The sequence below is a fragment of the Globicephala melas genome, chromosome 3, assembly GCF_963455315.2.
Source record: "Globicephala melas chromosome 3, mGloMel1.2, whole genome shotgun sequence".
NCBI classification, from domain to species: Eukaryota; Metazoa; Chordata; class Mammalia; order Artiodactyla; family Delphinidae; genus Globicephala; species Globicephala melas.
The window spans coordinates 113,861,786-113,883,458 of NC_083316.1; the positions used below are offsets into that span (position 1 = coordinate 113,861,786).

Consider the following 21,673-nt stretch of genomic DNA (forward strand, 5'->3'; position numbering starts at 1 on the left):
GCTAGAAAGTAGCCAGCCCGGAAATGAGCTTAGAATGCTGTCATTCCCAAATCTATGCTCTTAACCACTGTAACTCTGTGGCCACCAGGAGATGCACGAGATGAGAATTACACTTCCAACACAAGCAAAAAAGTGGTGGTGCTTCCAACACAGAAACAAGGCATGCCCAGAGAAACACCACTGACACCTGGATATGCTCAAATACCAGTGAGGTTGCTGCCTCTGTCTCAAACAGATTTGAGCTTATAAATAAAAATCTCTTGTCTGGGACTTATAGAAAGGGCTGTATTCTAGGAGGAAACAGGCAATGGACTATCCGTGTTATACACACACACACACACACACACACACAAAACCACATGGCTGAACAATATAGCACTTTTCCAAAGAGTATGTGGTATTTGCTGCAAAAGAGGCCACATCTTCCCTCCTTCAGAGAAGGAAGAAGTCATGTGTGGCAGGAGAATCTAGGAGAGTTTTTTCAGAGTATGCATGCCTTAAAAGTATTTTTGAATAACAACAACAACAAAAAATGTTTTTCACATCCCACTCTGCAGTGAACTTGATTTTTCTTGAGGGTAGGAATAGGGTCTCTTGTTTACCTCTGTAGCCTCAGGGCCTAACACAGGCCTGGCACATAGTAGGTACTCAGTACCTTTTTGTTAAATGACAAGGAATGAATGGATAGAATGACGAGGCCAAAACATGGTACTGACAAAAAACATAAGCTTTGGAGCTCGACGGTCCTGGGTTTGAATCATGGCTGCCACTTACTAGATATACAAGCAAATGACTGACTCCTCTCTCTGCCTCAGTTCTCTCATTTTTAGAATGAAGACAAAAATAAGTACCAACTTGGCAAAATGGATGAAGGAATTCAAGGATGCAGGTTCTGAGCACAATGCCTGGCATATGCTAGGTTTCAGGGGTGAGATCTATCTTTGCTTCCAGGGAGAACACTCCAGCCTGGGGGAAGAGCAAAGCACATTACAATACCTCGAATCTCATTTTTATGGAGACAAAGCTTGACTATGTTTAGGTGACCACAGACACTAGGTCTGTTGCTGCAGTGCCAGGTTTGCAGGGGCAGAGTGGGCAGGGGCTCTGCTCCATGCTGTCAGGCTACTCCCTGGGTGCTGATTCTCTGCTGGACCACAATGTCAAGGATGGGAGCTCCCCACACACGTTCTGTGGAAACCATGGACAGGACTGAGGTATATTAAAGTGTGTCCCACGAGGGGCAGCCAAACAGGCAAGAACTGCTCAGATGTCAAAGGACTAAGAGGTGGTTGGGACTTTCCTGGTGGTGCAGTCAAAGAACTAAGAGGTGGTTGGGACTTCCCTGGTGGCGCAGTGGTTAAGAATCTGCCTGCCAATGCAGGGGATGCGGGTTCAAGCCCTGGTCCGGGAAGATCCCACATGCTGTGGAGCAGCTAAGCCCGTGCACCACAACTACTGCACCGCACGCTAGAACCTGCGAGCCACAACTACCGAGCCCACGTGCCACAACTACTGAAGCCTGCACGCTTAGAGCCTGTGCTCCACAACAAGAGAAGCCGCCACAATGAGAAGCCCGCACACCACAATGAAGAGTAACTCCCACCTGATGCAACTAGAGAAAAGCCCGCATGCAGCAACAAAGACCCAACAGAGCCAAAAATAAATAAATAAATAAATTTATTTAAAATAAAATAAAATAAAATAAAGAACTAAGAGGTGGGACAGCACCCATTCTGCATGGTCCCAGGATCAAACTGGAACCAAAGAACAAGTTATAGGGAGGCAGATTTCACTGGGAATTGACTTCCAGAAAGGCTGCTTTCTTTGCCTAAGGTTATGGTGCAGTGCAGGTGAATAGCAGAGAAAGTCGCCAGATCTAAGTGTGCGTAACTCTAATGCCCATCGCAACACCTCTCCATCGTACAGGTAGTAAAGGGAGAAGGGCGAAAATGACACTAAAATCACCTTTCTCCCACCCCCACCCCACCCAACTCCATTCTTAAAGCAAGCCTAGAGTCCAGGACTCTCCAAAAAAGAAGCGTGAGCAAATTCAAAAGGAGCTTCGAGGAGGGGTGGGGAACCACGCAGCTAACAGGGTCTTGGTGCTCCGGCCGGGTGTCAGGCCTGTGCCTTTAAGGTGGGAGAGCCGAGTTCAGGACACTGGTCCACCAGAAACCTCCCAGCTCAGCATAATATCAAAAGGTAAAAGCTCTCCCAGAGATCTCCATCTCAATGCTAAGACCCAGCTCCACTCAACAACCAGCAAGCTACAGTACTGGACACCCTATGCCAAACAACTAGCAAGACAGGAACACAACCCCACGCATTAACAGAGAGGCCGCCTAAAATCATAACAAGGTCACACACACCCCAAAACACACCACCGTATGTGGTAGTGCCCACCAGAAACACAAGATCCAGCCTAATCCACCAAAACAGAGGCACAAGTCCCCTCCACCAGGAAGCCTACACAACCCATTGAAACAAACTTAGCAACTGGGGGCAGACAACAAAAAAAATGGGAACTACGAACCTGCAGCCTGTGAAAAGGAGACCCCAAACACAGTAAGTTAAGCAAAATGAGAAGACAGAGGAACACACAGCAGATGAAGGAGCAAGGCAAAAACCCACCGGAACAAACAACTGAAGAGGAAACAGGCAGTCTACCTGAAAAAGAATTCAGAAAAATGATAGTAAAGATGATCCAAAATCTTGGAAATAGAATGGAGAAAATACAAGAAACGTTAAACAAGGACCTCAAAGAACTAAAGAGCAAACAAACAATGATGAACAACACAATATATTACATTAAATATTCTCTAGAAGGAATCAATAGCAGAATAACTGAGGCAGAAGAACGGATAAGGGACCTGGAAGACAAAATAGTGGAAAAAACTACTGCAGAGCAAAATAAAGAAAAAAGAATGAAAAGAATTGAGGACAGTCTTAGAGACCTCTGGGACAACATTAAATGCACCAACATTCAAATGGATAAGCGTCCCAAAAGAACAAGAGAAAAAGAAAAGGACTAAGAAAATATTTGAAGAGATTATAGTTGAAAACTTCTCTAATATGGGAAAGGAAATAATCGATCAAGTCCAGGAAGCACAGAGAGTCCTGTAGAGGATAAATCCAAGGAGAAACACGCCAAGACACATATTAATCAAACTATCAAAAATTAAATACAAAGAAAAAATATTAAAAGCAGCAAGGGAAAAGCAACAAATAATATACAAGCGAATCCACATAAGCTTAACAGCTGATCTTTCAGCAGAAACTCTGCGAGCCAGAAGGGAGTGGTAGAACATATTTAAAGTGATGAAAGGGAAAAACCTACAACCAATATTACTCTACCCAGCAAGGATCTCATTCAGTTTCAATGGAGAAATGAAAACCTTTATGGACAAGCAAAACTAAGAGAATTCAGCACCACCAAACCAGCTTTACAACAAATGCTAAAGGAACTTCTCTAGGCAGGAAACACAACAGAAGGAAAAGACCTAGAATAACAAACCCAAAACAATTAAGAAAATGGTAATAGGAACATACATATCGATAATTACCTTAAATATAACTGGATTAAATTCTCCAACCAAAAGACACAGACTGGCTGAATGGACACAGAAACAAGACCCATATTTATGCTGTGTACAAGAGACCCACTTCAGACCTAGGGACACATACAGACTAAAAGTGAGGGGAGGGAAAAAGATATCCCATGCAAATGGACATCAAAAGAAAGCTGGAGTAGCAATTCTCATATCAGACAAAATTGACTTTAAAATAAAGGCTATTACAAGAGACAAAGAAGGACACTACATAATGATCAAGGGTTCAATCCATGAAGAAGATACAACAATTGTAAATCTTTATGCACCCAACATAGGAGCACCTCAATACATAAGGCAAATACTAACAGCCATAAAAGGGGAAATCGACAGTAACATATTCATAGTAGGGGACTTTAACACCCCACTTTCACCAATGGACAGATCATCCAAAATGAAAATATATAATGAAACACAAGCTTTAAATGATACATTAAACAAGATGGACTTAATTGATATTTATAGGACATTCCATACCCAAACAACAGAATACACTTTCTTCTCAAGTGCTCATGGAACATTCTCCAGGATAGATCATATCTTGGGTCACAAATCAAGCCTTGGCAAATTTAAGAAAATTGAAAACGTATCAAGTATCTTTTCTGACCACAACGCTATGAGACTGGATATCAATTACAGGAAAAAGTCTGTGGAAAATACAAACACATGGAGGCTAAACAATACACTACTAAATAACTAGGAGAGCACTGAAGAAATCAAAGAGGAAATCAAAAAATACCTAGAAACAAATGACAATGAAAACACGACAACCCAAAACCTATGGGATGCAGCAAAAGCAGTTCTAAGAGGGAAGTTTATAGTAATACAATCCTACCTTAAGAAACAGGAAACATCTCAAATAAACAACCTAACCTTACACCTAAAGCAATTAGAGAAAGAAGAACAAAAAAACCCCACAAAGTTAGCAGAAGGAAAGAAATCATAAAGATCAGATCAGAAATAAATGAAAAAGAAATGAATGAAACAACAGCAAAGATCAATAAAACTAAAAGTGGTTCTTTGAGAAGGTAAACAAAATTGATAAACCATTAGCCAGACTCACCAAGAAAAAAAGGGAGAAGACTCAAATCAACAGAATTAGAAATGAAAAAGGAGAATTAACAACTGACACTGCAGAAATACAAAGGATCATGAGAGATTCCTACAAGCAACTATATGCCAATAAAATGGACAACCTGGAAGAAATGGACACATTCTTAGGAAAGCACAACCTTCTGAGACTGAACCAGGAAGAAATAGAAAATATGAACAGAGCAATCTCAAGCACTGAAATTGAGACTGTAATTAAAAATCTTCCAACACACAAAAGCCCAGGACCAGATGGCTTCACAGGAGAATTCTATCAAACATTTAGAGAAGAGCTAACACCTACCCTTCTCAAACTCTTCCAAAAAATTGCAGAGGGAGGAACACTCCCAAACTCATTCTATGAGGCCACGATCACCCTGATACCAAAACCAGACAAAGATGTCACAAAGAAAGAAAACTACAGTTAAATATCACTGATGAACATAGATGCAAAAATCCTCAACAAAACACTAGCAAACAGAATCCAACAGCACATTAAACGGATCATACACCATGCTTGAGTGGGGTTTATCCGAGGAATTCAAGGAGTCTTCAATATATGCAAATCAATCAATGTGATACACCATATTAACAAATTGAAGGATGAAAACCACATGATCATCTCAACAGATGCAGAAAAAGCTTTCAACAAAATTCAACACCCATTTATGATAAAAACCCTCCAGAAAGTAGGCAGAGAGGGAGTTTACCTCAACATAATAAAGGCCATATATGACAAACCCACAGCCAACATCATTCTCAATGATGAAAAACTGAAAGCATTTCCACTAAGATCAGGAACAAGACAAGGTTGCCCACTCTCACCACTATTATTCAACATAGATTTGGAAGTTTTAGCCACAGCAATCAGAGAAGAAAAGGAAATAAAAGGAATCCAAATCGGAAAAGAAGAAGTAAAGCTGTCACTGTTTGCAGATGACATGATACTATACATAGAGAATCCTAAAGATGCTACCAGAAAACTACTAGAGTTAATCAATGAATTTGGTAAAGTAGCAGGATACAAAATTAATGCACAGAAATCTCTTGCATTCCTATACACTAAAGATGAAAAATCTGAAAGAGAAATTAAGGAAACACTCCCATTTACCACTGCAACAAAATGAATAAAATACCTAGGAATAAACCTACCTAAGGAGACAAAAGACCTGTATGCAGAAAACTATAAGACACTGATGAAAGTAATTAAATATGATACAAACAGAATGAGAGATATACCATGTTCTTGGATTGGAAGAATCAACATTGTGAAAATGACTCTACTACCCAAAGCAATCTACAGATGCAATGCAATCCCTATCAAACTACCAATGGCATTTTTCACAGAACTAGAACAAAAAATTGCACAATTTGTATGAGAACACAAAAGACCTCGAATAGCCAAAGCAATCTTGAGAACGAAAAACAGAGCTAGAGGAATCAGGCTTCCTGACTTCAGACTATACTACAAAGCTACAGTAATCAAGACAGTATGGTACTGGCATGAAAACAGAAATATGGATCAGTGGGACAGGATAGAAAGCCCAGAGATAAACCCATGCGTGTATGGTCACCTTATTTTTGATAAAGGAGGCAAGAATATACAATGGAGAAAAGACAGCCTCTTCAATAAGTGGTGCTGGCGGAACTGGACAGCTACATGTAAAAGAATGAAATTAGAACACTCCCTAACACCATACACGAAAATAAACTCAAAATGGATTAAAGACCTAAATATAAGGCCAGACACTATAGAACTCTTAGAGGAAAACACAGGCAGACATTCTATGACATAAATCACAGCAAGATCCTTTTTGACCCACCTCTTCAGAGTAATGGAAATAAAAACAAAAATAAACAAATGGGACCTAATGAAATGTAAAAGCTTTCACACAGCAAAGGAAACCATAAACAAGAGGAAAAGACAATGCTCAGAATGGGAGAAAATATTTGCAAATGAAGCAACAGAGTATTAATCACCAAAATTTACACGCAGCTCATGTAGCTCAATATCAAAAAAAAAACAGCCCAATCCAAAAATGGGCAGAAGACCTAAATAGACATTTTTCCAAAGAAGATATACAGATTGCCTGAAAACACATGAAAGGATGCTCAACATCACTAATCATTAGAGAAATGCAAATCAAAACTACAATGAGGTATCACCTCACAGCAGTCAGAATGGCCATCAAAAAATCTACAAACAATAAATGCTGGAGAGGGTGTGGAGAAAAGGGAACCCTCTTGCACTGTTGGTGGGAATGTAAATTGATACAGCCACTATGGAGAACAGTATGAAGGTTCCTTAAAAAACTAAAAATAGAACTACCATACGACCCAGCAATCCCACTACTGGGTATATACCCTTAGAAAACCATAATTCAAAAAGAGTCATGTACCACAATGTTCATTGCAGCATTATTTACAATAGTCAGGACATGGCAGCAACCTAAATGTCCATCGACTAATGATTGCATAAAGAAGATGTGGCACATATATACAATGGAATATTACTCAGCCATAAGAAGAAATGAAATTGAGTTATTTGTAGTGAGGTGGATGGACCTAGAGTCTGTCATACAGAGTGAAGTAAGCCAGAAAGAGAAAAACAAGTACCATATGCTAACACATATATATGGAATCAAAAAAAAAAAAAAAATGGTTCTGAAGAACCTAGGGGCAGGACAGGAATAAAGACACAGACGTAGAGAATAGACTTGAGGACACGGGGACGGGGAAGGGTAAGCTGGGATGAAGTGAGAGAGTGGCATGGACTCATATATACTACCAAATGTAAAATAGATAGCTAGTGGGAAGCAGCCCCATAGCACAGGGAGATCAGCTCGGGGCTTTGTGACCACCTAGAGGGGTGGGATAGGTAGGGTGGGAGGGAGACGAAAGAGGGAAGAGATATGAGGATATATGTATATGTATAACTGATTCACTTTGTTATAAAGCAGAAACCAACACACCATTGTAAAGCAATTATACTCCAATAAAGATGTTAAAAAAAAAAAAGAAAAAAGCAAGCCTATTGGGGGGCTGTGTGTGTGTGTGTGTGTGTGTGTGTGTGTGTGTTCTTGCTTTACGTATTTCTGCAGGACTGAAGGCAGATGTAGCCTGAATTCAAAGGCTCCTTCTGTCATCTGTAAAAGCCTAAGCCCACTGAATGCTGGGAATGGGTGGGGAGTAAGGGACAAAGGCTTTAACAACCCTGAAGAGGAGGGGAGAGACTTCCCCTGGGCTGGAGAAATAGAAAGACACACTCTCAGAAGGAATGGTGGCCTAGTGGTCTTGAGGCAGCAGAACCCCACACCAGTACTCTCGGCCTGGCAAAGACACCCACGCCCCATGGAGCATGGAAGCAGACAACCCCCAGCCCCGCCAACCTCAAGGAACCTCCAAGGATTATCGTAGGGAGGATGTCAGTGGCAACCAGAAGACTAAAGGTACAGCCCCTGTTTTCTTAGCTAGAAGCTTCCTGGATCCTGAGGTCACCCCAGGAGGAGGAAGGGCCACCATAATCACCAGGAAGGGATTTTCTGTTCATCTGCTCAGATGAGGACTCAGAGTCAAATAAAGTTGATTCAAAGGAAACTAAGATATTAACTCTCTTTGCAAATATGCGTTTGAGAACTGAGATTCATACCACAGCAAGAGTTCTTACACCACGTACCATATGAGACACAGATGCAAACACCTGCTCCCCCTCTCCCCCTTGTCCCCCAGAGATCAGGTACCCCGGATCTGCTGGCTGGAGAGGACCTCACAGCCTGTGGCTTACCTGGGGAGCAGGTGCTTACGGCTGACACACAGGGCAGTCTGGTAGTCCTGGGTCACACACACCTTGTGAGGGCTGCATTTCACCTTTAGGCAGGGGTCTTTGGATGGGTCCAGAGCTGAGGCAAAAAGAACATGAAAAGAGGAGTTAGGACCTCCAGGGAAATCCAATTTCTATTTCTACTCAAATAAACAAGAGGGAAATAAACAGACCATGTGTTTGCACCCTGCACTGTTTACTTAGGCTGGCGGGGATGGGAATGAAAACCCATACGGGGTGGGGGGGTGGAATTCTGTGTCTATTCCACGTGGTTTTCTTCAACATCAGGAGAGTGATTCTTTTGTGCTTTGGGGAGTTTCAGTGTCTTCATCTTGGCCAGGAACTACTTTTAAAACTCCTTTAGAATCTTGTGTGCTCAGCGGACCAAAAGCCACATTTCCCTCTTCGCGTATTTGTCTGCGATTGCTTTTTATGACTTTGTGCCCAATTTTACTTATTTCCTACAACAGAAAGTCCCAGAGGACGGAGTTTTTTGGCTTCAGTTCCATCCACACGGACTGTGAGCACAAAGAAGCCATTTTAAGTTTTGTGAAGAACTTCAGGATGAACAAGACAGTTTTGAGCCACACAAACTTATGACATAAACGGGCAGGGGTGGGGGGAAAGGCTGACACACAAATATTTATTGTGCAAGGGAGAATCAGATAAGGGCCATGATAGGCATATAACATGATAACAGAGGTTGAGAGAAAAAGAGAGATCAATTTCTGGGGCAAGGATTAATGAAGCATTAATATGTGAATTGGATCTTAAGGGATGGGCAGGATTTTAGAAAGCAAAGCTAGAACAGGCAACCTAGGCAGGGCGGCCAGCACACTCCAAGGTAGACAGGCGTGGCTGGGCAATCCTAAGATATTTAGTCTGACTAGAAAGTGGGCTTTGTGGGTGGAAATAATGAGGGCGGGGGAGTCACTGGAGAAGGGTCTCCAAAGCCAGCAGATCATACCCTGCAGCATTTCCTAGAACAGGCAGGGCAGCGGGCCCCTGGCTAAGCAACACTCCACAGGCTGAGGTGTACACGCTCATCAGGGCAGACAAGAGGCCACAGGAAATCCTCTGCAAAACAAAAACAACGGTGCCATCTCCCAGCTCTGCGTCCTAAAGCCGATCAGGTGGTCAGCCTGTCGTAACTGCTCTCCACAGCCAGGCGAGGTCACGCTCCCCACACAAACATTCAGTTAAACAAATCGGCGTCCCAAGCAGGGACAGCACAACTGCTACAAGAAATGGGAGGACTCCCATCAGACCCTGGGCCCCCCGGCAATCATGATCCCCCTGCACTTAGAGGAAGTCAGGATTCCCGTCAAACCACCCAGGCCCAGAATCGCAATGCCATTTTCTTCCCACGGCTGCTGGGAATTCCTCAAGGGACCTGAACACACTATACCCGAAGGTATTTCTTTCTGGGGCTTGAACCGCTCAGGGCGGCTCCCTCCACTGAAGCAGCTTCAGCCTCCGCAAACAGAAACCAGGGTGTATTCTCAGGCCGGTCAGGTGAGCAACGAGACCCAGGCCATGGTCCCAGGGGAGTCACCTGGCAGCGCCTACTCCCCAGCGGATGTGCCTGGCTGCCTGGGGCTTAGCAGCAGGAGATGGGCTGCAAGAGAGACAGGCTAAAGCCCCAGGGACAGGGTGCTCACTCCGAGCTCCTAAGCTAAGGGCTTCGCCTCTGGGAAGTGAGTGGCTGGGGGCCCGTGTCTGCCCTCAGAGCCCTCCGGGGCTGGGCCTTTCAGAAGCTTGCAGCAGGAACTTCCTGGTCCCAGGTGGAGCTCTCTTTCCTCCTGAGACGTCCTCACGAGAAGCCAGGAGGCTGGTGCGTCTCAGGCCAGTGGCCTTCTCCTTGTGCTTTGCCCTCCACCTTCACCCCAGGGCAGCAGTCCAGCCAGCTGTGACTTGCTTTCCAGGACTCAAGCAGCACCGAGCTAACAATGAATGACGATCAGATGGCTGCTGAGGATGACCATGCTGGCCCTTCACTGCCCCTTCTCACACTTCTGGCCACCACAGGATGAAGACATCCCTGGCAGCCTGGGCCACAGGTACCAAGTGAGGCATTTCCTGACAGGTGTCAAGCGCTGTAGAACGCTTGGGATTTTCACTGGAGTAGATCTCAGAGATGGCAAACACCAGGCTGGCCTAGGGTCTCAAAATCTGCAGGACCAAATGACAAGATTTATTGCCAACTTTGAGCTGCTTCTTGCTTTTGCAGCCAACTTCACAGACATGCAATGTCCACACTGGGATCCAGATGGCCTCAAGGGGCAGTGCAATCTCAAGGAGAGTAAGTCAGCTGAGCACAGCAGGGAGGAGCCCGGTGATCAAGGTGAATTCTGCCTTCACTGCTTCCTGACCTTCTATACCTCAATTTTCTCTTCTGTGAAATGGGATAATAGCAGTCCCTACTATCACTTTTGGTTATCAAGAGGATGAAATGAATTCATCATTGTAAGTGCTGAGAACAGACCTGAAACACGTGAAGCACCTCATAGGTGTTTGTTATTTGTTGTGTGCCTGGATTTTGTTCGCAGAGTGAGCAATAAGCCTCCAAAATAACCAGAACAATAGCTCACACGTGTCCAGTGCTTTTGACATGCAGGCAGTGAACGAAGCCCTCTAACTGGATTACCGCACTTAATTCTCGCAAACACCCAAGGTGGCAGCTGCCATTCCCGTGCCCGTTGTACAAAGAAGATGAGAGGGGCGGACGGTATGTGACATCTGGTCGGTTGACTCCAGAACCCAAGCTCCTCACCACGATACACCAGCAGCATGAAAATCACCTAGAGTCTCCTTTAAAAGGTGGATGTGGGGTCCCACCTTACACCAAGTATTGAGCCCAGATGTGCCACGCTCCTGAGAGGCCTTCAGGGCAGGCTGACACTTAAGGAGTAAAGGTAAAGGGAAGCCAGGGGGTCTGGCTGGCTGGGCCACACAGGATGCCCCGATGCGCCATACACGGCCCCAGTGCTCCCCGGAAGGTGCGGCTACCAACCCTGGGCAGTTGTGCCCTCTGCCCACCCCCTCTAAAATGCAGCAACCCCCCCAAAGGAGTCACCTGACCAGTGGCTGTCAATTTATTTTCTGCAACCTTGCTACATCTGTCACCCTACCATTAGGCTAATACTATAGATCACCCTCCTCCAATTCTTAAGGCTAACGTTTCTTAAAAAAACAAAAAAAAACTCCAACCAGAAATACTAATAAATAAAAATCATCAGCTATTTAACTTTATACACAAATTTACTTAACGATTTGCATATAGAAATCAAGTCTCCTAAAAATTAATTACCAGGGTCTGAATACTTCAAACATGCACGGGAATTATTTAGAGTAAATGAACTTCACAGCACAACAAAACAGTAACAAATCAAGCTGTCAGCGTTTATTTAATCACCAGGATGCATCTTGTTTTTGAAAAACAGCAGTACTGGAATTGAAAGGGGATGAGGATGGTAAAGGAGCGTGCCACTTCCATGTAAATACCGCCTCTCAAATACACTTCTCCCAGCAGCCCCGAGGCTCGTGGTGACTGAAAGGCACCCACACCTGTACTGGGCAGGGCTGTGCGGCTCCACTTTCTAGAGGAAATGATAGGAGATCAGAATAATAAGTGGCATTTGAGAAGCCCTTTAATAAGGTGCAGGGAAATTGTGCAGGTGAGGAGGTAGGGAGAGAGGGCTGAGAGTTCATGATAACCCTTACCAGGGGTAGAAGCTTCCTTGTCAAGGTGCTAATGATTTCTGGAAACTGCGCTCCAAGTTCCTCTCTTCCCCAGCGCGTGCTTGATGATAGGACGCATCACTCCCCACAAGATGCCGAAGCCCTGCGTCCCCTCTACCTCTTCTACCATAATACCTGCAGGACTCATGTGGACTCAGACAAGAGACTAGGGCTTCCCTGGTGGCGCAGTGGTTGAGAGTCCGCCTGCCGATGCAGGGGACACGGGTTCGTGCCCCAGTCCGGGAAGATCCCACATGCCGCAGAGCGGCTGGGCCCGTGAGCCATGGCCGCTGAGCCTGCGCGTCCGGAGCCTGTGCTCCGCAACGGGAGAGGCCACAACAGTGAGAGGTCCGCGTACCGCAAAATAAAAACAAAACAAAACAAAAAAACAAGAGACTATGCCTAACACAGAGCAGATACCCACGGGAGGTTAATTTCATCTTTCCTGCCCACATACAAAAACCAATCAAGTGTCAACTGGCACAGGATACATGTCCAATTAAGTTTTTCAATAATTTTTACAAAAACGTTTTTCAAAGGGAAAAAAAAACCAAGAATGAATTAATTTAAACAGAACTTTGTCAAGCTGAAAAACATCAAATTCAAAAGCCAGTTAATTACAGGCTTCATGTAAGCTTTTTTTGAAAGTAATTTTATTTTTTAAGCTCACTGCTTGGTCTCAATTAAGGTACTGATATTTTAATTATCGTAATTGTTTCTGAACTTGTTTTTCAGTATGAGTTAATTTTTAATTAGCTACGTTGATTTGAAAATTCTGAATCAAGACTTTTTGCTGTCTTTGGGCACATCCTACAAGCTCACTGTCAAACAGTCATAATACCTGGAACAGCAGAGCAGGGTACCACCTCAGAGATGCTAAGATGAGAGAATGTTCCATTTTGTGGTCCCTGAGAGTCACCTGGGGGTGTGGCATATGCTTGGGTTTATTCCATTAATATTTGCAGAGCATCAGTTCTGTGCAGGCCCATTTTTTCAGGCTGGAGGCTGGGACTTCTAGAGTGAACGAGATGTCATTCCTGCCCTCCAGAAGCTCACAGCTCAACAGAGGAGACACGCAATATGAGGGTAAGGTCTGTATGTTATGGGAGATGGGGGAGGTACCTCATCCAGCCTTTCAGTGGGTTAGGTGAGACCTCCTGGACAGACTGCTATCTATGGAAAAGTGGGTTTAACCCAGGTAATAGGATGAGGAAGAACATTCTGGGTAAAAAGAAGCTCCCATTCTAGATGTAAGAGAAATTGTGGCAAGTCTGGGGAATGGCAACATTTCATCAGGCCGGCAGCAGGCTGCAGCAGGGGTGCTGTGAGACACGACTACAGAGAGAGACTACAGAGAGTGGCAGCATCATCATGGGGGGCCTTGAAACCACAATGAGGACTCCGGGGAGGGGGGCGTGGCCACCAAGTTCCACAGTGACCGTCAAATATGGCACACCCTCCCATGCTGAAGTTGGTGGAGAGGGGGTAGGAAGAGAGAACCCTTTACACACATTTTACATGGAAACTGGTCCTTTGATAAGAACAGACAAACTCTACACCACTCGTACCCTCCAAATGAGACGGGGTGTTGAGTGGAGGGCCCAGTAGTCGACTCTTAGTGCCCCCTTTCCTCCTTTGAGGAACCTCCATGACCCCTTTTCCTGGGGATATTAAGCTACCTGGTGAGACCAAGATGCAAAGATTTAATCCAAAAACACCATGTGAACTTGTGGTCCACTCCTGTGACTTGTGGAAACTTCCTCTGACAAAAGGTCACTCAATTTTCAAAGAGTTGACAAATTAATGACTGTTTGTTGTCTCCTTCTTCCTTTTAACGTTGCTCTCTGCCCGAATCGTGCTCATGTGAGGTTCATCTGAAGAGCAAAAACGCTCCCAGTGATTCATTAGGAGTGACTTAATGGAAGACTGACAAAGAAATTACTCCAAACTGCTAAAACCTTGTCAAGCTAAGATCCCAAACATTTATGACGGTTCGTTTGTCCCCATGGTAACCCGTGCATGCAGCTTGCTTCCCCCCACCCCCTCCAGAGGGGCTTGTTTACTAGCTGATGACAGAGCCTCACAGAACACAAACCAGAAGATTCCACCCAAAGGATTTTGCTGGAACCATAGAAGAATGGCAGCTTGGAAATCTTCCATCACTGATCTCAGCTTTCAAATCAAGGGGTTGGCCATGTTCTCTGAGGCCAAACAAAGGGGCCTATTGGCCATGCGTCTAAATAGGACAGATAGGTGAGTGATATAGAAGGCTGAATGTGTGTGTCCAAGGACTGGGAGATGGGAGTGGGTGGGGACATAGGACAGACAAGGACAAAGGGATAAAAAGATGCACCTGACCAAAAATACCCTCCTGGGAAGGGACCTTTTCTTCCCCCTTCAAACCAAGGGTCTGAAGACTCATTTCTTTCTGTTAAAACTAAAAGCATCCTCTCTCTTATATTTGTGTGTGTGTGTGTGTGTGTGTGTGTGTGTGTGTGCGCGTGCGTGTGTGTGTGTGTGTGTGTGTGTGTGTGTGTGTTTGCAAGGGGTGGTATAAACTATGAAGAGCCCTTTTGGAGGGCAGTTTTTCAACCATGTCCTTAAATGATAATAACCATTAAACATAGGTAAATAGGTATTTATTATATCGTTCCCTCAACTTTTTTATATATATGAAAATTTTAATAATAAATGGAAAGAACGGAAAAAAGAAACATCCAATGACCTAGCAGGTGAATGTGTTAAGCAAAAACTTGTATCTTAACGATCTACAATAAGGGGAAATTATAAACAACTTGAGGGTCCATCTATATCCATCTGCTCAGACTGCCACAAAATACCAGAGATTGAGTGGCTTGAATAACAGAAACCTATCTTCTCACAGTTCTGGAGGCTGGAAGGCTGAGATCAGGGTGCCAAGATGGTCAGTTTCTGGTGAGTGCTCTCTTCCTGGCTTGCAGACGACCACCTTCTGTGTCTTCACATGGGTTTCTCTAGGTATACTCAGAGTGACTAAGCTCTCTGACACCTCTTCTTATAATGATACCTATCCTACTGTATCAGGGTCCCACCCTTAAGACCTCATTTAACCTTAATTACTTCCTTAAAGGCTCCATCTCCAGAAACAGCCATAGTGAGGATTATGGCTTCAACACAAGCATTCATTCCATCACACCATCTACAGGGAAATGGTTACCTTAACTACAAGACGTCCATTTATGAGATACTGTCCACCTACTATAAAGGAAGAAGTAGGTTTATATGTATTAACATAGGTAGATGCTCATGGTGCATTAAGTGAAAAAGGAAGGTGAAGATGAGAAAACTGATTTGAAAAAGATAAGTAACTTTCTGACAATACACGGCTAATAAATGGCAAAGCCAGTACTCAAAACCAGGTCTGTCTACATCAAAGGAGATGTCCTTTCCCTTTCCTATCGTGCTTCCCTTGAAAAGAAGAGCCAGCCCCAACCTCCACCCATTCACACAGAGGACATCCTCCTGAATGTCCCCTATCTCCTGGGGCCATCCCTGCAACAAGCTGTGAATCAATTCAGATGCCCTATGGCTGCGGGCCACCACCACTGCAGCCTGTCACTGAGTAGTCTAGAAACATTACCCACAAAAGGCAGAGTCTCCTGCTTCCTGGAGAATCTCTACAGCAGGGAGACAATGACAAGTCATGACCATCGCTGGAGGCAAGAGCAAGTGTCCAGCCTTGTGAGAGTATGGCACTCCTGCCTCTGAGATGCAAGAGTTAAGGATGCCCTAAGCTGGGCTAGAAGTAATAGCAGCGGCAGGGAAGAGCTTTAATCCCCTGCTCATGTGCAAAGCGAGACATTATAAGCAACCACCGATAGGTCCCACATGGCTAATTTACACATCCTGATCATTAGAAACAAACGTGTTCAGACGGGTCTACTAGGGCAGCTGTGACAGTAGGCGCCACCATATCACAGGCCACAAAATGTTATTAGCCTGGCCAGTCAATGCTCTTTCTCAAAGCTCTCATCCCACACCTTCTCCCGTTCCCCCGGCTGCTCTGGGATGGTGAAAGCAAGGACGCTCACTCTGCGTTTTCACCAAGAAACTGATTTCCCTTCAAAAGTGGGATGGAGGAGAGGAAGAAAAAGGAGAGGAGAGGAGAAGAATTAAGTGGAAAAAAGGGAAGAAAAGAGCATTTTATTACATGAAGCATCACCTCGTCAGGGGGCTGACAGAGACAGTAACAACCACCGACCTGTAAAATAATGTACCTTTATTCTAATTCACCATTGAGGTAACTGATATACAGATCAGTTTAATATGAATTTACTAATAAGTAAATTGCCACAGAGATGTTAAGTAACTTGTCTGTGGTCACACAGTTGCTAAGTCTGGATTTCAATCTAGGTGAGTCTCACACCAGAGATGATACTTGGAGCCACTACACCACTCACAAAAACAGCTTATGACGGGGGTAAAAGTCATGACTACAGTGCCAAGCAGCAGCATGTCCACCTCCCCCAAGAATCATGTCACCCATAGGATCCCTAAGAGGACTTCTCACTGTGAAGAAAACATTGTACCAACTGAAGTCAAAGCCAACTGCTTGGATGTGTAAATAAACTTATATGATTTTTATAATGAATACAAAAGTCAAAGTTTCTTTCCAAGGCAATGCTGATGTCCAGTGAACTTAACACTCTCTCTCTCTGACATAAGAAACAACATGGAACAAGTGAACCTCGTCATTCCTTCTGTGAGTGGGTTTTGTGAAACATCTATATGGTCCATGTCACTGGGGAAACGCAGGATGGCTGGCGGTGACAAGGGACAGGACCAGGCAGCATGATCAACGGGACCTGAGAATAGTCACAACTCTCAGTAGAGGGACAAGACACCATGCACAGAGAAGTCTTAATGTTCTCATCCATCAAAATGGCCAGAATTTATTACAATGTTGTAATAGTTGAAGCACTTGGGTTCTATTTCATTGTAATTGACAGAAATTATTCATAAGACATTTATGAACAGAATTACTTAAGACCAGTTCCATAACCTAAGAAAATAAGAGGATACAAAAAGCACAATAAAAATCAAATATTTCCAGGAAAAAGGCATACTTAAAAGAGTGCTATAGCTCATAAAGTCTATCTTTTGTACCTGCTCCTCACTTCAATGCAATTAAAATTCCTATAAAACACATAGCTTTCCTCAGAGAACTAACTCCTTTGGTGCTAATGAGCATGATTCTGCCATTATTCTGCAGCCGTAGTAGGAATGTGGAAATTCAGAAACTGCACTAATTTCCAAAAAAATAAAAATTAGTGCACCTAGAAGATTGCCCAAGGGTTTGGATCAGAGAGGTGTGGGTTTGAGAGGAGAGACACAGCTGGCTACTTCCTGCTGATGTGATTTTGACGGGTCACTCACCTCTTTAGGATTCAGTTGCAGACCAACAAATCTACCTCATTGGGGTATCATGAGGATCTGACAAGATATCACAGAAAGGTGCTGAGCACAGGGCCTGGAATATGGTGTATGTTTTCATCCTCGCCACCAGCTCTTCAGATAAAGAAAGGGGATGTACACCAAGGACAAGTGACCCCAGGTATTTCAGAGACTCAAGATCCTGGAGCTATGATGCTCTTCAGCCTTTCCAATCCCAAATATTAGACTCATCTCCACAGGAAAAAACATTAAAATTTCTTTTTGAACATCAAGCTCAGGGCCCAGTTTACCCAGAACACTTTTGCTGATTAACCAGATCTTCACCACTGCTGAAGCCAGAGTATGACAACTAAGGCATTCATACATCTCTAGTAGGGCTGTGCTCTGCTTTGTCTCATCTCAGAGATTGTAAGGTCTAGAAATGAAGAATAAAAACCTTTCCTTCCCCTAAATTATGTTCACCAACAGTACAACCTACATGGTCATACTCTTTTTTTTTTCTCTTTTTCAAGAGAAGGTCTTTGGGCTTTGAAAAGTCTCTACTGGAGAGTCAAGGAGTTTGAGTGTTAAGGTATCCTAAGGGCCTACATTCAAGAGCCACTGGTAAAAGGCTAGAAAAAGAGGGAATAATTAAGGGGAGAGAATCTGGCAGACACTGTTGATCCCAGCAGCCAAGGGCTTGAGTCCAGGAAGGTTGGTAACATGTGGTATGCTGGGGATAAATGGGCAGCAAGGTTCATCCAGGCAGGTTTGGTGGACAAAGGTGGTGCTTTCCAATCCTCAGCTAGAGGATGTCCACCTGGCCTGTTTCTGCCTTGCCGTAGAGAGGCTGGCAGGAACAGGTGTTAACTGAAACCAGAACAGTAAAGTCTGCAGGGAAAGCCTGCCTCAGCTTGGAGATCAAGATGCTCAAGTGACCTCTCAGAGCCTTGCATAGTGTGGCATCATTCTGAGGGGCAGAACCTCGGTGCAGAGCTCTAGTTAAGTAACACCCCCGACAAGTCTAAAAATCAGTGGAAGGTGGGGAAACAGGCAGTCACACACCATATGTATCTATCACAGCCTGGTCTCCTTTCCCTGTTTTCCACAATCTAATCTAGTCCTTGCTTCTCAGACTGTGGTGGGCCAAGGAGGATGCACATTCACAGTGACTCTGCCTGCAACATCTATGTTACCAGATGGTAGATAATTTTAAACATTTTTTATTATTAAGTCAGTCACTGGTCTACTATGGAATAAGATGCAAAATTCACATAAACTTGGATCAAACAGGCTTCAAAAATGTATGGGCTCACAGTGGATTCTGCCCCCTAAACCTCAGAGTAGGTATTTGCTCCCACTTGCCCTTAGGGGTGTTTTAGTAGAAAAGTTTGAGAAGTGCTTAAAGGGTTTACCGAGTTTAAAGGGTCCTAGGATGAAGCAGAGAGCTCTCCAGGGTAGTGACATCTAAGATGAAAAATCAGTAGCAGTGTAAGTACATACAAAGAGCCTTCATCAGCAAATTGTTCATTCTTGCAAAGACCAGAAAGCAGGTTCAGGTAAAGCTGGTCTATCCCATGCCCCCTAGAACAGACCCCCTCCTCGCCCAACGCCATCTGTCCCAGGGCTCTATCACAGTCCCCTGGTGAAAGGCCCCAAGGTTTCTTAGAGAACTAAACCTGCAAAATCCAAGCTTTTCTGAGAGCTTTCGATGTGTCAAGCGTTGGGTGAGGCTCATAAATGAGCTACGAAGCATTTGCGGCTCTCCAGGTATAACTATCAACATTAAAGCTGTTATTACTTTCATCCTTCCCACTGTTTTCAGAAACTCTTGGCTCCAGATTTCAAAAGGGGTAATCGGAGACTATTCATTTCTAAATCCTTTCTTTCTCCAATTAGGGCAGATTCATTTCTGCTTTCTTGGGATGGTTCCCAAGGTTATTAAATTCCAGTCCTTAACTGTTAACATTGAAGCCATCGTGACAGAGTTAGCGCTGATTGGAGCTGAGGTTTCTTGGAGCACCTTCTAAGCCATTAGAAACCCCCTCAAGCTGAGAGGAGAATGCTTGCATCTCCCACCGTAGGTTTCAGTGAGTGCCGTATCATTTAAATCTTGTGTATTCTTGGTCCTCTGGTTTTTGTGTCCCACAATGTTCAATCATTTCGAAATACAATTTTCCACATGCATCCAAATAAGCTGAGCAATTCACAGTTCCAACCTTGCTCACAACTGTCTCTCTTTCCTGCCTGTCTCTTCACGAATGTGCCACTCAAGGGCCAATTCCCCACCCCCGCTTGCATCACTCTAAGCTAAGGCTGGTAGTGCTAATATAAAATGTAAATCAGGTCTAAACTGCACATGGAAGACAGATGCAATAATAAATTATGGGCAACTACCTATGAGGTTTCCTTAAGACAAATGTGGATTAAACACAAGGAATAAAATCTTTCATTTTCATTCTTTAGCAATAAATACTGGGTCCCCAGCAGGTAAGACAGAGTAGGGAGACAATCATCTTTAGATACTATAATGGCTGAAAAGTTTTTTGGGGATTTTTCCCCCCACTAAAGGAGGGGAATTGATGTTCTTGTTTTTGTTAAAGTTATGGATTCTAAATTTTTAAAAATATTCTTTTAAGAAAGAGCTTCAGGACTCTCTCTTCCACAGTCTGGCCTCAAACTTCCTTTCCAAAATTTAGTTCCCATTCCCTGCCCATTCTCTGCTCTTCCTCCAATATTTACCCTGCCCTCACTTACAGCAGACAACTCATAAGCCCTCAAACACCTGTTGTTCTTTCATGCCTCTGGAGTCTAGACTGCAACATCCGATACAAAGAGCCCTTCCATTCTTACAATTACCTTATAAGGCCACTATTTTCTCCACCTGATGAGAAAAAAATATCAGAACTTGCCTAAAGTCATGCAACTAGTAAGTGGCAAAGCTGGGATGTGACTCTTAAGTCTGTCAAAAATCTAGTAGAAGCCTCAGGAGACCACAGACAATATCTTTCCTCCTCACTCCTGCTTGCCCCTCACCTCCACACAGTCTGGAATATCATGGGGATACTAACGGTTGTTGAATGAGCGCGTGAATGGCCCCCAGCCCATGGACTTAATCACTCCTTTGTCTTACTCTGTGAGGCCAGGGCCAAGTCTGGCTCATCATTTCTGAACTCCAAGTCCCCTGACATTATGTCTGCTCCAAGGGATATATTCAGTTAAGGCTGAATAAACTGTCTGTGCCAGGAGTATCTTTCCATAAATCTTTTATTTCTAGGTCACAAAGATTCAGAGCTAGAGGTGTCCCTGGAGCATCTGCCTCTAGACAAACATGATTGTATTTAGCACAGGAAAGACTTTAGCCCATCAATTCTGCAAACATTTATGAAACTCATTTTACATGCCAAGTACTATCCTAAGCACTGGGCATTTGGAGATGGGCAAGACAAAAGAAGCCCTTGCTCTTAAGGAACTGACATTCCCAAAGAGGAATAACAAGAAAGAGAAGGAAGGAAGGGAAGAAGGGAAAAAGGAAGGGAGGGAGGGAGGGAACGTTAGATAGTACTGAAAGCTAAGCAGCTCATTTTAAAAGAGTGAGGCAAAGGAGAGCTCCTGAGTAGCCCCGATGGATTAAGTAGTCAGGGAACTTGGGTCCATCTTCATGACCACCAAGACATGGCAGGCCAGGGACTGTGCTTCACTGCAGGGCTCTTGATTGGCTGTTGCTCATGTTGTTGAAGCTAAAGGTGAACAGACTGCAGAGAACCCAAACCTCAGGCTTCCTGGACACGTCTTTGCTCATACAAGCAAATCACCAATACGTGTGTTATGGATGATACGGTGAGGTCAAAGGAGCATGAACTATGGGCTGCAGAAAGATCCCATTTCACATATGAGTTCAGCTCCTTGGGTGCTGTGTGACCCTGGGCAAGTTATGCGGTCTCTCTGAGCTGTAAAGGGGAGGGGTAACATCCCCTTCACATGGTGCTTAGGAGGGCTGCAG

At 44.1% G+C, this 21,673-nt stretch overlaps 1 protein-coding gene across 4 annotated transcripts in view; it reads right to left on the reverse strand.

Moving 5' to 3' along the window:
- The window catches only part of SPOCK1 (SPARC (osteonectin), cwcv and kazal like domains proteoglycan 1), a 558,971-nt gene that overhangs the window by 164,224 nt on the left and 373,074 nt on the right, over positions 1-21,673 (reverse strand). For all 4 annotated transcript variants that reach the window (XM_060296242.1, XM_060296241.1, XM_060296243.1 and 1 more), the window contains one exon: positions 8,482-8,596. In XM_060296242.1, coding sequence (XP_060152225.1) covers positions 8,482-8,596 — 115 coding nt within the window. The remainder of the gene's footprint in view (positions 1-8,481; positions 8,597-21,673) is intronic.